At 48.0% G+C, this 12,644-nt stretch overlaps 1 protein-coding gene across 2 annotated transcripts in view; it reads right to left on the bottom strand.

Moving 5' to 3' along the window:
* The window catches only part of SMAP2 (small ArfGAP2), a 34,424-nt gene extending 27,814 nt beyond the window's left edge, over positions 1–6,610 (bottom strand). The window contains exon 1 of one of the 2 annotated variants that reach the window (XM_073317806.2): positions 6,145–6,610. In XM_073317806.2, coding sequence (XP_073173907.1) covers positions 6,145–6,247 — 103 coding nt within the window. In that variant the 5' untranslated portion in view covers positions 6,248–6,610. The remainder of the gene's footprint in view (positions 1–6,144) is intronic. The other variant, XM_073317808.1, reaches the window with a different exon arrangement.
* Between the last annotated feature and the right edge of the window lie 6,034 nt (positions 6,611–12,644).

The raw sequence follows: 12,644 nt of genomic DNA, 5'->3' as shown, positions 1-12,644 counted from the left end.
AGTGTTTATTAGCAGCTTCAGCTCTTCAAACCTCTCCCCATTTTCACCACAGAGATGATCCTCTTCCCTCCATAGCACCAGGACCAAGCATTGTATTTCTAAGAAGATACCCACAATTCCCAATCTATGGAGTGTCTCTAAATATAACAGATCATGTTTGCTCACGCCTTAGGCCAGTGCATCTTCTCAACAAGCATGTTCTCTCTATCATGCTCAGACTATGCTAGCTAAAGCTTGTGTTCCAGTACTTGAGTTCTCCTGGGGCTAGGGGTGGGGAACATAGATCAGAAGAGGTGCTGATAATGCCTTCAACAGCTCTTTTGGAAAAAAATTTTTGAGAACAAAGATTTCTATGCAATGCATAAACCTCAGTAGTCTGAATTTGAGAGACAGTGAAGGAGAAGCTAAACAGCATAAAGTTTGCCCTTTCAGAGATTTCTGCGACCAAGATACCACTAAATAGAATACTACATGGCCTGAAAGGGGAGGGACAGTTGCGTTTTATCCCCACTGATTGAACACTATTGCAGCCAGAGACCTAAACTTTTTGTAAAGCACTAGAGTGAACAGGGTCTTGGTGTTATGATCACATCATTCAGACCTCCTCCAAGCAGTGTGGTAGAAGAGACAGTGCCTTGTCTACACCCGCACTCCCACTCTTGGTCCGACCAATGGATCTGCACAAGAACGTGAGATCTCCCAGAGAGAGTTTAGGATGGACAACTAATGGGTTCCTCACTTGTGCTCTCGGGGGTTTTCAGACTAAAGCAGGGGTTCGCCGGAACTACTTGATCACTCCTTGAAGGAGGGCCAGATTCATGAGAGACTATCAAGGAAAACTTTGCTCTCTGGGACACTAGAAGGAGTCTGACTAGGATGCAGTCATGCTATGATTGGGGCCTATGCACGGAGTCACTGGGGAGGCGATACATTTCTCTACAGTGTTTGCCCACGGAAGCATGCCATCCTCCTCATTAGAACAGAATGTTGTGCACCCCACCTCTCAGGTACTGTATATCTATAGTGATAGGCACTACCCCGACAAGGGGTGAGAGATATTACACCCCATGTTGGTACGGGATGTAGTATTTTACCTGTGTCCTATTAAGGCACAAAATGAGTAGAGGTTCTGAATCAAGCAAACTTGGCTTTTAATCTCTTGCATGAAATGCATCTCTTCACCAGGAAAACAAATACTATCACTCTCTACAGACCTAAAACTCTTTAGTCAGGCAAAGAGGTATGCCTACTATTCTGAAAGGAGGCATTTCCTGTCCACAACAGGCAGAAAAACAGGGTTAGAATCCTCAAGACAAACCACCGTGTTTAAAAAGTTGTAGGTATCCTTTGGGATATGGCGTTATAGAAATTTAAGTTGTTCTTAGCACAGTTATGCTTCTAGTGTGGATAGGACCAAACCACTGATGTTACTGAGAATGAGGTTATTATCGACATCCCCTGAGTAGTTCTCTTCTGCAGACTGAAATTAAGGAAGAGGTGGGTACACAACAGGACTCCAGGTGAACCAAACAGCCATTTTGCAGCATTGGGATGTCATTCAGTTCTTATTTCTTTCCTACTTCTACGGAAAGAGGGCATGACAACTCACAATCCAACTTGTAGAGTGACGTCATCTGAAACATCTCACAGAATTGGAAGTGTGGTTAGCAGCTGAACGCTACCTTTCAAAGGAGCTAGATACAGCCTAAGTAGTACTAAATTGCAAGAAGCCAGTAAGCCGAGCATAAAAGCAAAAAGACGGGGAACTAAACTGTAGTGTTATAAACCTACAAGTACTTTTTATGGTAGTTTATCTGGCTAGAAAAGAGATTTTCCCCCTCCTCCCCCAAATCAGTGAACAATCTTCCCTCTCATTCCTTGGTCATCTTTCCTGGACTCCATCTCAACATCTAAGTGTTGCACATCTCCTAAACGAAGTATGTTGCACTGAATTGGCTGACAAAGAAAATGAGCACAAAAATGCCCCCAAGGAACAGGTTTAATGTGAAGGTATAGTCTAATGGGAATCTTGATAAATTACTTTCTGCAAAACTGCCATTTTCAGCGACAACTGCCGCAGGTCAGCAGTAATGGCTACTAATGGAAGAATTTATTTAATCTTGAAGGGGATACAGAATTTGTCAGCTAGAAACTAAAACAAGATTTTTACCACCCTCACAACTGGGCGATACGTATTCATGCATTGCACAAGTTCAATGAATATTCTTCTGATCATATCAAAATGTCATGGTGCAAGATTCTCCATATGCTTGCACTCTATTTGAGTGCTTTCATGGAACAGAAGTCAGATGTGCAACTGATTAGAAGCATACAAAATAGCCTACTGTACTTAAGACCAGGTAAGTCTTTCTACCAAAACAATCAGTATGTTACAAGGAGAGAAGTAAACCCTACAGAGGAGTTAGCATACACCAGCTGATCTTCTCATTAGAAGTCATTTTTACTTAAGAGCTTTAAATTACCTAGACGGAAGAGGTGTGTGTCAAACAAAAAGTGTTTTTTTATGCTGCACAAACATTAAAGGCCTACTCCCACTGAAGGGGAATTCAGCTGACTTCAATATCACCAGGCCTTAGGTTAGTTTCTGCAGCAAGTGCCTGATGGTAAAAATGGTGATGAGCAACCACAATTTCAACACAGTGAAATTGTGGGAGCCCCATACTTCATGAGCAGGCCTTAACAGTTGGCAATGGAAAGATAGATATACAGTTACAGAAATGTAATATAGCCTATCTCCTCAGGAAGTTAACAGACTATGCCTGGCTGGCAGTGTTCACAGAAATACCCAATAACCACAAAGGAAGTGTGTTTGGCTAAAGAAAACTATGGACTGCTTCACTTATGGTTCATGAGAATTGAGGCTCCCTCCACCCTTTCATTGTTAGTACAAATGACAATTCTGTTGCAGAAACAGCAACTACCATTCAACGCAACAGAAAACTGGTTCAATCTTGATCAATTTAAGTTTGTTCGTTTACAAAAAGCCTCTTCCTGTCTCATGAAGGATTTCACATTACCAAGTAATTCACCATCTTTGGTAATAATGCTGGATTGTAAAACCTCACTTCCTGCCCATCAGTGCATTCTGGAATTGTAACATTCCAGCTATCTATAAACAGGATAGGCAGACACTTTAATAATCACACTTATCCAGGAGTCTTCTCTGCTGGGACAGCTTGTTTGTTTCTACATTAACAGGAGGAAGTACCAATCCTCATTGTTCAAAATGCAATTAGGAGATCTAAGAATAGCTTTTAGATGCCCAGTTCTATTTAACAGCTGAAATATATATCTAAGATCTAGCAAATGGGACAATGACCTCTACCCCTAAAGAAAAAAAGACCACATTCAGCTTACATGTCAACTAACACGCCCCCCCCACCCCAAATATATAATTGGAATGTAAAACACACTTCTCTAAGCTGTGCCATCTTCTCTCCAAAACGTGCAGCTTCATCCATTTGTGCAGTTTGCTACAGCTCCAATACACACAAAGCATTAGAAACCAAAGATATGGATCCAACTTCAACCCAAATACCTCCCACAAGAAAATAAAGCAGTACTTGAACAATAATTTTGCATTTCTACTACTCATTTTCTCCACAGATCACAAAAGTGCTCTTTACAATTGTTAATTAGAGCCTCATACTGATCGGATATACATAAATATCATCCCTCTGTAGAATGGAGATAGAGAGGCAGAAAGGTATGGTGATTAACCCAAGATCGGTTATTGGCATAACTGGGAACAGAATCCAGATTCCAACCCTCTACAGAAATTCATTAGACAAACATTTCCAAGAGCCACTAGCCAATTGTCCTTAAGTTACTGTCCTAGCAAAAATAGCACAGAGGGCTCAGAACAGTAGGCCATGTGAAAATACATGGACGTGCAAGAGGATGAGTTAGGGGAGAAGCTGTTGCCTTTTTGCATTTGATTGCTTTGCCTTTGCACTTTTGAAGTCAGATCTTTAACAGTTTATTCCTCTCCTATAAGAGTACTTAAAAGAGAAAACAGTAAAAATTCTGACATTGAACATACCATCTGGAGCCATTGCAATGTGACATTCTTCCAGTGACACTTAATCAGCTCTAGGGCTACTTCATAAAAGGTCCATTTCCATTCAGATACCCACAGGATCCTACTATTATGTGCTTCTTCAGACATTATCCCATGCCCATGCCACAGCTCTAATTTAAAGTTACAGTCTGAAGGAAGACACAATAGATGATATGCTTTGGCTGAGAATGTTTTGCAAAGTTACATAATCCAGTTTTTAAAAGTTTCCCTTAAAAATAATTCTACCTTAGCAAAAGTTCAGTTCACACACAGGGTATGCATCCGATGAAGTGAGCTGTAGCTCACGAAAGCTCATGCTCAAATAAATTGGTTAGTCTCTAAGGTGCCACAAGTACTCCTTTTCTTTTTGCAAATTGTCAGTATTTGAAATTCAGCCATCATTTACTCAGGGTGTTTGAAGAGTCCTTACGGACAGATTTTAGCTATATTTTCTATTCAACTCGTTTGCCAAATGACATGAACAGCAGAGCTACAAAACCCAGTTTTTCAGGAAACAATCACAGAAATGGCATCTGACTCTTGACTGATGTGATGCTAGCAAAGGCCACTGTAATTCAGGATTTATTAGCTAACCACAGTATGAAGTTTTGCTAAAACCAAGCGGCTTTTAGTGCCAACACTCTTCCCAATTGAGCTGGAAGCATCCATTGTGATATGAAGGAGAAACTTACTGAGAAGAAATTGGGGAGAAGTTTCCACCCCACACACTTATACAAACCAGGCAGGTATTGCTCCTTTGTTTGCACTAAACTGGTATTTAGCATCTGCTCAAGAGGACTGAATACGTTTTTGAATACGCAGCAACAGCCCTAGACTACAAGATTTTAGACCTCAAACTGTCACATATTGAGGTGTTATGAAGTTTTCAATAGCATTTCGTCTTTCTACCCTCATCCTCAAGAGCAGAGGGTAGAAAATGTCCGATGAAAGTGCACTGTCTACCTGCTTCCCTCAAAAAATTCTTTAAAGAGCTTTCATTAATAAGAGTAAGGTAACAGATGGAAGCATGACTTAGTGACAATGTGTGTTCCAAAATAGCATGGAGTGCAAATAAAGTTAGCACTTTAGGATTGACTCCTTATGTTGAACACCTGTGTTATCAAAGTGTGTCAGGTGATAATGAGCATCAGCTGACGTCCAACACCCACCACAAATGAATCTCACCTCCACTGTCCAGGAAGGTGTGGCACTACCATGGAAGCCTCATTTTCCCCGATGAGGACTGGGTTGTCAGAAAACTCCAACAAGAAAAGGCTTTTTTGGCCTAGTCAAAACTAATCCCACACATGCCAGAAGTAAATTCCCTCCACACCCCAAGGCCTCCGTGATCAAGTTCTGATGTACAACGTTTTGTTCAACAACCTTCTCTTGACAATGACTTGTACGTCATCATGCAAATGAGTTCATGCCTCTTCATCTATCAACCTACAGCATTTATAAATACACCAGCTGCTGACTGCTAAGTTCTCAAGTTGCCCGGTTGACACGGTTACATAATCACCGCAGTTAGCCATCCCTCGATATACACTCTTTCTACAGACGCCAACAATAAGCTAGTGACTTTTCAACCGTCCTCCCCTCACTTACCGAGCCAGGGATCATTTTCACAACCTGCTTGCTCCCCTTCCCATTCAAGAGGCCGCCTGCACCCAGATACCATGTGTGACTCAGAGACGGCGGGGGGGTGGGGGTGTCCCTGCACAAGACATCACCCCATTACAGACACCCCCCCCCCCCAGAAAAAAAAAAAAAAAGAGAACAGGGAGCCCACTAAGAGAGTCACAACCCATGCTGCCCTGGGCAACACCCACCTACACAGCCCTTTTCTTTTGTATTGCAAACCACCCCCCACCCCCCCAATAACCTCTGCAGGTACAAGCCCTAAAGCACGCCCCCCCCCGACACACACACCCCCCCCTCCCCAGGGGATCAGGACCAGCCAGATGCCCTTGCACGCCCGCAGCCCAGCTACCGGCGGGTGTGGTGTGTGTGTGTGGGGGGAGCCCTGAGCATGCCCCCCCGCCCCCCCCGGCTGCATTTACCTTTGGCCTGGCAGTCGGCACAGTACTTGTTCTCCTCCTCCAGCAGCAGGCTGGCCAGGACAGCCTGGTACCGGTCCACGTCCCGCACCGACTTGCCCGTCATCGCGGGGGGGGGGGGGTGGGAGAGAGAGAGGGCGGGGGGCGGACCCTGCTCCCCACCCCCCGGAAACAAACCGCCCCCGGGGCCCCTGTAAGGGCGGGTCGCCCCCAGGCGGTGCGGGGGCCCCCCCCCCTCAAGGGTCCCTGCGGCCGCGGCCCCTCAGCGCTCACTCGGGGGCCCCCCCTCCCTCCCCGGGCCCTCACACGGCGCGGCCCCCCCAGCAGCCACGAGCTCTGCCCCGGGCAGCCACGAGCGGGAGCCGGCTCCGCGGGGGGAGGAGGCGGCGGCGGGGCCCGGGCTCTGGGGTCTCCGGGAGGCGCCTCAGGCGCAGCCGCTTCCTCTTTCCGGCCGGAGCGAGCGGGGCGGGGGCGGGGCCAACAGCGGGGCGGGGCAACGTGGCGGGCCGCGCCCCGGGCCGCCGCCGCCGCCCCGCGTCACGCCGCGGCGGAGCAACCGCGAGCCAATCAGGGGAGAAGCCGGGGGTGGGGGCGGAGAGAGAGGGGGACGTGAATGGGGCAGGTCACGTGACTGAGGCCGTGGGAGGGGGCCCGAGGGATGGAAAGATGCGGGGGGGGGGGAAGGAGAGTGGAGGGGACGAATGGCGGTGGGGGGGGGAAGAGGAGGGGGAGGAGGTGTGGGGGGATGGAGGGGGGTGGGGAAGAGGAGGGGGAGGAGGTGTGGGGGGATGGAGGGGGGATGGAGAGGGGGTGGGGAGGAGGTGTGGGGGGATGGAGAGGGGGTGGGGAAGAGGAGGGGGAGGAGGTGTGGGGGGATGGAGAGGGGGTGGGGAAGAGGAGGGGGAGGAGGTGTGGGGGGATGGAGAGGGGGTGGGGAAGAGGAGCGGGAGGAGGTGTGGGGGGATGGAGAGGGGGTGGGGAAGAGGAGGGGGAGGAGGTGTGGGGGGATGGAGAGGGGGTGGGGAAGAGGAGGGGGAGGAGGTGTGGGGGGATGGAGAGGGGGTGGGGAAGAGGAGGGGGAGGAGGTGTGGGGGGATGGAGAGGGGGTGGGGAAGAGGAGGGGGAGGAGGTGTGGGGGGATGGAGAGGGGGTGGGGAAGAGGAGCGGGAGGAGGTGTGGGGGGATGGAGAGGGGGTGGGGAAGAGGAGGGGGAGGAGGTGTGGGGGGATGGAGGGGGGTGGGGAAGAGGAGGGGGAGGAGGTGTGGGGGGATGGAGAGGGGGTGGGGAAGAGGAGCGGGAGGAGGTGTGGGGGGATGGAGAGGGGGTGGGGAAGAGGAGGGGGAGGAGGTGTGGGGGGATGGAGGGGGATGGGGAAGAGGAGGTGTGGGGGGGATGGAGAGGGGGTGGGGAAGAGGAGGGGGAGGAGGTGTGGGGGGATGGAGAGGGGGTGGGGAAGAGGAAGGGGAGGAGGTGTGGGGGGATGGAGAGGGGGTGGGGAAGAGGAGCGGGAGGAGGTGTGGGGGGATGGAGAGGGGGTGGGGAAGAGGAGGGGGAGGAGGTGTGGGGGGATGGAGAGGGGGTGGGGAAGAGGAGGGGGAGGAGGTGTGGGGGGATGGAGAGGGGGTGGGGAAGAGGAGCGGGAGGAGGTGTGGGGGGATGGAGAGGGGGTGGGGAAGAGGAGGGGGAGGAGGTGTGGGGGGATGGAGAGGGGGTGGGGAAGAGGAGGTGTGGGGGGATGGAGAGGGGGTGGGGAAGAGGAGGGGGAGGAGGTGTGGGGGGATGGAGAGGGGGTGGGGAAGAGGAGGGGGAGGAGGTGTGGGGGGATGGAGAGGGGGTGGGGAAGAGGAGCGGGAGGAGGTGTGGGGGGATGGAGGGGGGGTGGGGAAGAGGAGGGGGAGGAGGTGTGGGGGGATGGAGAGGGGGTGGGGAAGAGGAGGAGGGGGAGGGGATGGAGCAGGTGGCGGGGAAGAGGATGGGGAGGAGGTATGGGGGATGGAGGGGGTAGGGGGAAGAGAGTGGAGGAGACGGAGGAAGTATGGGGGGATGGAGGGAGGTAGCAGGAGGGGGATGATGGAGAGGGAGGCTATAAAGGGGAGGGAGGGAGGACAGGAGGAGGGTAGGGAGTGGATGGAAGGAAGGAAGGAAGGTAGGTAGCAGGAGCAGGGACAGGACTTTATGCAGACTCTCAGGGGAGATATCACAGAAACCCAGATCACTTTCAACCTAGCCAGGACTTTGCCCTGAACTCTTTGGCAGTGTCTCTCACCTGACTTTCCATGCCCAAGGGCTCTGCTCCCTTTTGGAGAATGTATCTATGGATGTAAGGGGAAAGGCCAAGGACAAATAGGTTTTAATTTCCTGGAAGCAAGGCTGTTTATTAACACAACTGTATTTCTCTAATTGCCCCATACATTCACAACTATCTGGGACGTTATGGCTACATCAGGGGCAACAGACTGGGCACTGTGTACACAAATTTTCAGCAACATGTTAAGTCCCTTTAACAATACTGGGGGGAGGGGTTTATGCATGTACCTGTTGGAAAGGAAGATAAATGCCACTAAAGCTGGAAATGCAGTGAGACAAAACAAGGAGCATGTCAGGTTCAGCTTCTCCACAGCTTTGCCACTGACTCAAGTGGCTGACAGATCTCAGGAAAGAATCAGATCAAATGGGGAAAAAAAGTGTCCTAGTTTAAACACAAGGTAAAAATAACTATAGAGAAAAAGATTTAGTTGAGGCTTTTTAACAAGGACATGTGTATTATAAACACACGCTTCCCAAATCCCTGAGGCCTCATCTGGAGGTGCTAAGTGGAGTAATTAAGCAACCACGCTATGTAAAAAGTTGTGATCAACTGAAAAGTGGTGTTGGGAAAAAACTGTAAGCCGCATGCAACAGTCTATGAGACATTTCAAATTACATGACACTTCCTAAAGTGACACTCCAATCCCAAACACTTACGTATTCATAGTAATATCTATGGAATTCTGTTCGCACTGGCACAAAATAAATAAAAATCACAACTGGATGATGAGCTTTAGGCCTCAGTTTTCAGTGCTGTGAAAACAAGGTGTCCTTAATACTGAAGTCCAGAAATGCCCCTTGTAAATGCAAAGAACACCCACTTTTTTGTTTGTATGAATGAAAACACTTCAATGCAACGCAAACAATGTAGCTATACTAGTGCAGGAGGGAAACTGACTGGGAACTAATACAGTGAAATTAACTTGTCCCTTTTCATTGCTGAAATGCAAAGAGTAAACAGCAAGAATGAAAAGTGAAATTTTAAACTTGCTCCCCAGTTTCATTTAAGTTAGCTAGTTGGGCAAACCACTTCACATAGAGACATGCAAGAGCCCATAGTTTCTCCATAAAGAAAAGGAGTACTAGTGGCACCTTAGAGACTAACCAATTTATTTGAGCATAAGCTTTCGTGAGCTACAGCTCACTTCATCGGATCCAATGAAGTGAGCTGTAGCTCACGAAAGCTCATGCTCAAATAAATTGGTTAGTCTCTAAGGTGCCACAAGTCCTCCTTTTCTTTTTGCAAATACAGACTAACACCGGCTGCTACTCTGAAACCTGTCATAGTTTCTCCAGTTAGTCATGGGGTCAGAGGGGATAGATTTTAAAAGGCACTGTGGGAATGAGCTACCTGACTTTCAGTGGGAACTGGGTTTGTGACTGCCCTTTTTGCCTTTGAAAATCTTCCCCTCAGAGGCTAATTACCTTTAAGAGTTATTTACTCAGAACTATCATAACCAGTCATGCCCAGTATCTAGGTGTAACCCTGCAAAGATCATAGGCTTTCTGACACTTGAACCACAGTACAAACAACGCTGTTGAATAATACAGGAGAGCCACTAAGAACTATGGCCCAGATTTTCAGATGGTGTAAATCAGCATAGCTTTAATGACTTCAGACCTGTCTTATACCTGTGTAACTCTACTGACTGTCATGGAGTTACTCCTAATTTACACCAGTTTCAGTAAGAGGAGAATTAGGCCCAATGATTTCTGGGAGACTAGTGAATGTGATTCAGAGTATTAATGAGTGTTAATTTGGTCCAGGCTTGTTGATGTGCTTTGTTGTTGATATTACCCCAATACACAAAACCTCACAGAGGAGGGAGCTGGGAAGGATGAATCACCAATGAATTCCCAAAACATACTCTGCATGTGATACTTGAGATGGTGCATTCTAGGCAGTGAATTTAAAGGGTGTCTAGATGTTAAAGTAAAAAGTAAGACTTAGACACCAGGGGGACCTAGACTCTAGGGAGGCTGGCCATAAAATGGGCAAGGAGCAAAAACGGAAAGGGTAGTTAAGCTTTGACAGTTCCTTTCATCCAGGGAATTTGTGGCATTTTGCAAAAGCCCATTGCACTCATTTGAGGAATTGTTATCCCCATTTCATAGCTGGATAAACTGAGGGACAGTGACTTGCTGAGTGTCACACAGTGAGTCAGAGGTAGAGCTGGGAATCTGATCCAGGAGTCCTGCTTCTCAGAGTTGAGTGCTCTAATCACTAGCCAACACTCCTTCCTTTTAGAAGACAGGATACTAGTCCCTTTAAAGCAGGCAGTGTTTTATGCTAGAGGACACGGTGAGGACTCAGTTTCATTTATTCCCCCATCTCCCTTTCTCAGCTCTCTTAAGCAACAAAGGGCTCGATTCTCCTCTCACTTACACTGATGTCAACCAGGAGTAACTCCACCACAGCCAACAGAGTCTCACTGGAGCAGGTGAGAGGAGAATCTGGCCTTAAATGTGGACTGTGGTGCTGAATGAACATAGAGACACACAACAGAGAAAATAGGCTCCATTCTGTCACAGGTATGTCTTTATTCGATGAAATTAACTCACTATGAAGTGAATGGACAGTCCTGTACTTAGTGACACTGAAGATTTAGTCTGTGGCTTTTTTGGTTTTCTTGTTTTGTCTTAGAGAGTCATGGCTGGTTTTAACTAGTTTGGATTTGTGAGGTCTAATTATCCTCAGGACTTTCCTCTTGCTTTGGCTTCCTTCTGGTGGAATATGGCCTAGCGAGACAAGGGAGAGGTTGACAGACCCCAAGTTTTGACCTACTTAGTGCTTCTATGAGTCCAAGACCTGGTGTGAGATTTGAACACAGGGGGCTCGAGTGTGTTGCCTTTGCAAATGAGAAACTCTCACTGAAGCCAGTAGGAATTGCCGGTATGCTGCGTGAGTGTATTAAGGCCCAGGATCTCTGGATCGCAGATAAGGATGCTGTTGGCTGTGCAACACTGACCTTTAAAGAGCCACTGTCTTAGATGCTATTGGCCAACAATAAATAATGCCTCTAAAATAGGTGACTTTTCCCTGCAAAATGCATACAGAGAATTATGCAACAGTCATCACCATGAAGGGGAATTTCTTCCCAACACCAGATGGGGATTGACTGCAAAAGGAACTCACCATGGGAATATCTGGTGTACTGAGTGGAGACAGTGTGGTTGGACAGAAGTGCCTTGTTTCAGAAACTAAAAGACTAGACATCTATGAATAAGTTAGTAGGAAAAGCATCTTCTTGCTTCAAGATGTTAGCCGAGGTTAGGAAGAAAATATCCACTGCAGCATTGCCGTTACATGCAAGCATTTGGCATTGCTCACTCTCAGGATACCAGAAGAGATGAGCCCACTGCTCTGTTTAATAACATGGATCTCAAAGTTTTATTCTAGCTATTTGACTAGGTACTTATATGGCCCCTGCTTCCATAATAAGCAAGCAACCTTCAAACATTTATCCTCACTGCACCATCATGAGGTAGGGAGGTATTACTATCCCCACTTTACAAATGGAGAACTGAGGCCCAGAGACACTAAGTGACTCGCCCAAGGTCACCCAGGAGTCTGCAGCAGAGCCATACATTTATCTCCTGAGTTTCACCCAGTTCCTGTACCCCACATCTGTCCACCCTTTTTCAGCTGATCTCAGATGTTCTCTGGGAAACAGCAGTTAAAGGATGATCCCCACTTTCCATGCTGCTCAACGTAAATAATTCATTGGAAACGCAGCTCAGTCTCCAGGATAATCTTGTCGGTTGATTTCAGCATGCGCCGCACCGTTAGCTGCACACCTTTGATTGCCAGAGATATCAGCGGGGTCTCTAAAACAATGCAGTGCTTGTTTAAATGGCCCAACTCTGGCATGCCAATAAACGATGTCGGTTGGATGTGGCCAGGGGCTTTGCCATGGGAAATCCTGGGGGGAGACTCCTTAGCGGCCCACAGTGCAAGTTTTTCAGTTGGGACCATATGACAAGAGATTTAACAGCACAAGTGATCTCCTGGAGCCTAGCAAGTAGTTTTTCTCAGACAGGGAAACTGCAGAGCAGGGGTGACCCTCCCAATTCATGTACAGAGACAGTTGCTTTGCTCTCTGCTGCCCTCCACCGTTCCCTTTCCCGTCTGCATGGTTCTGTCCTTGTCTTGGCATGCTGCTATCAAGAGCCAGATTCAGAGCTGGTGTCAAGC

The sequence above is a fragment of the Lepidochelys kempii genome, chromosome 19 (assembly GCF_965140285.1).
Source record: "Lepidochelys kempii isolate rLepKem1 chromosome 19, rLepKem1.hap1, whole genome shotgun sequence".
NCBI lineage: Eukaryota > Metazoa > Chordata > Testudines > Cheloniidae > Lepidochelys > Lepidochelys kempii.
The sequence above is the reverse complement of the archived record's forward strand: the minus strand, read 5'-3'. Positions and strand labels throughout refer to the sequence as shown.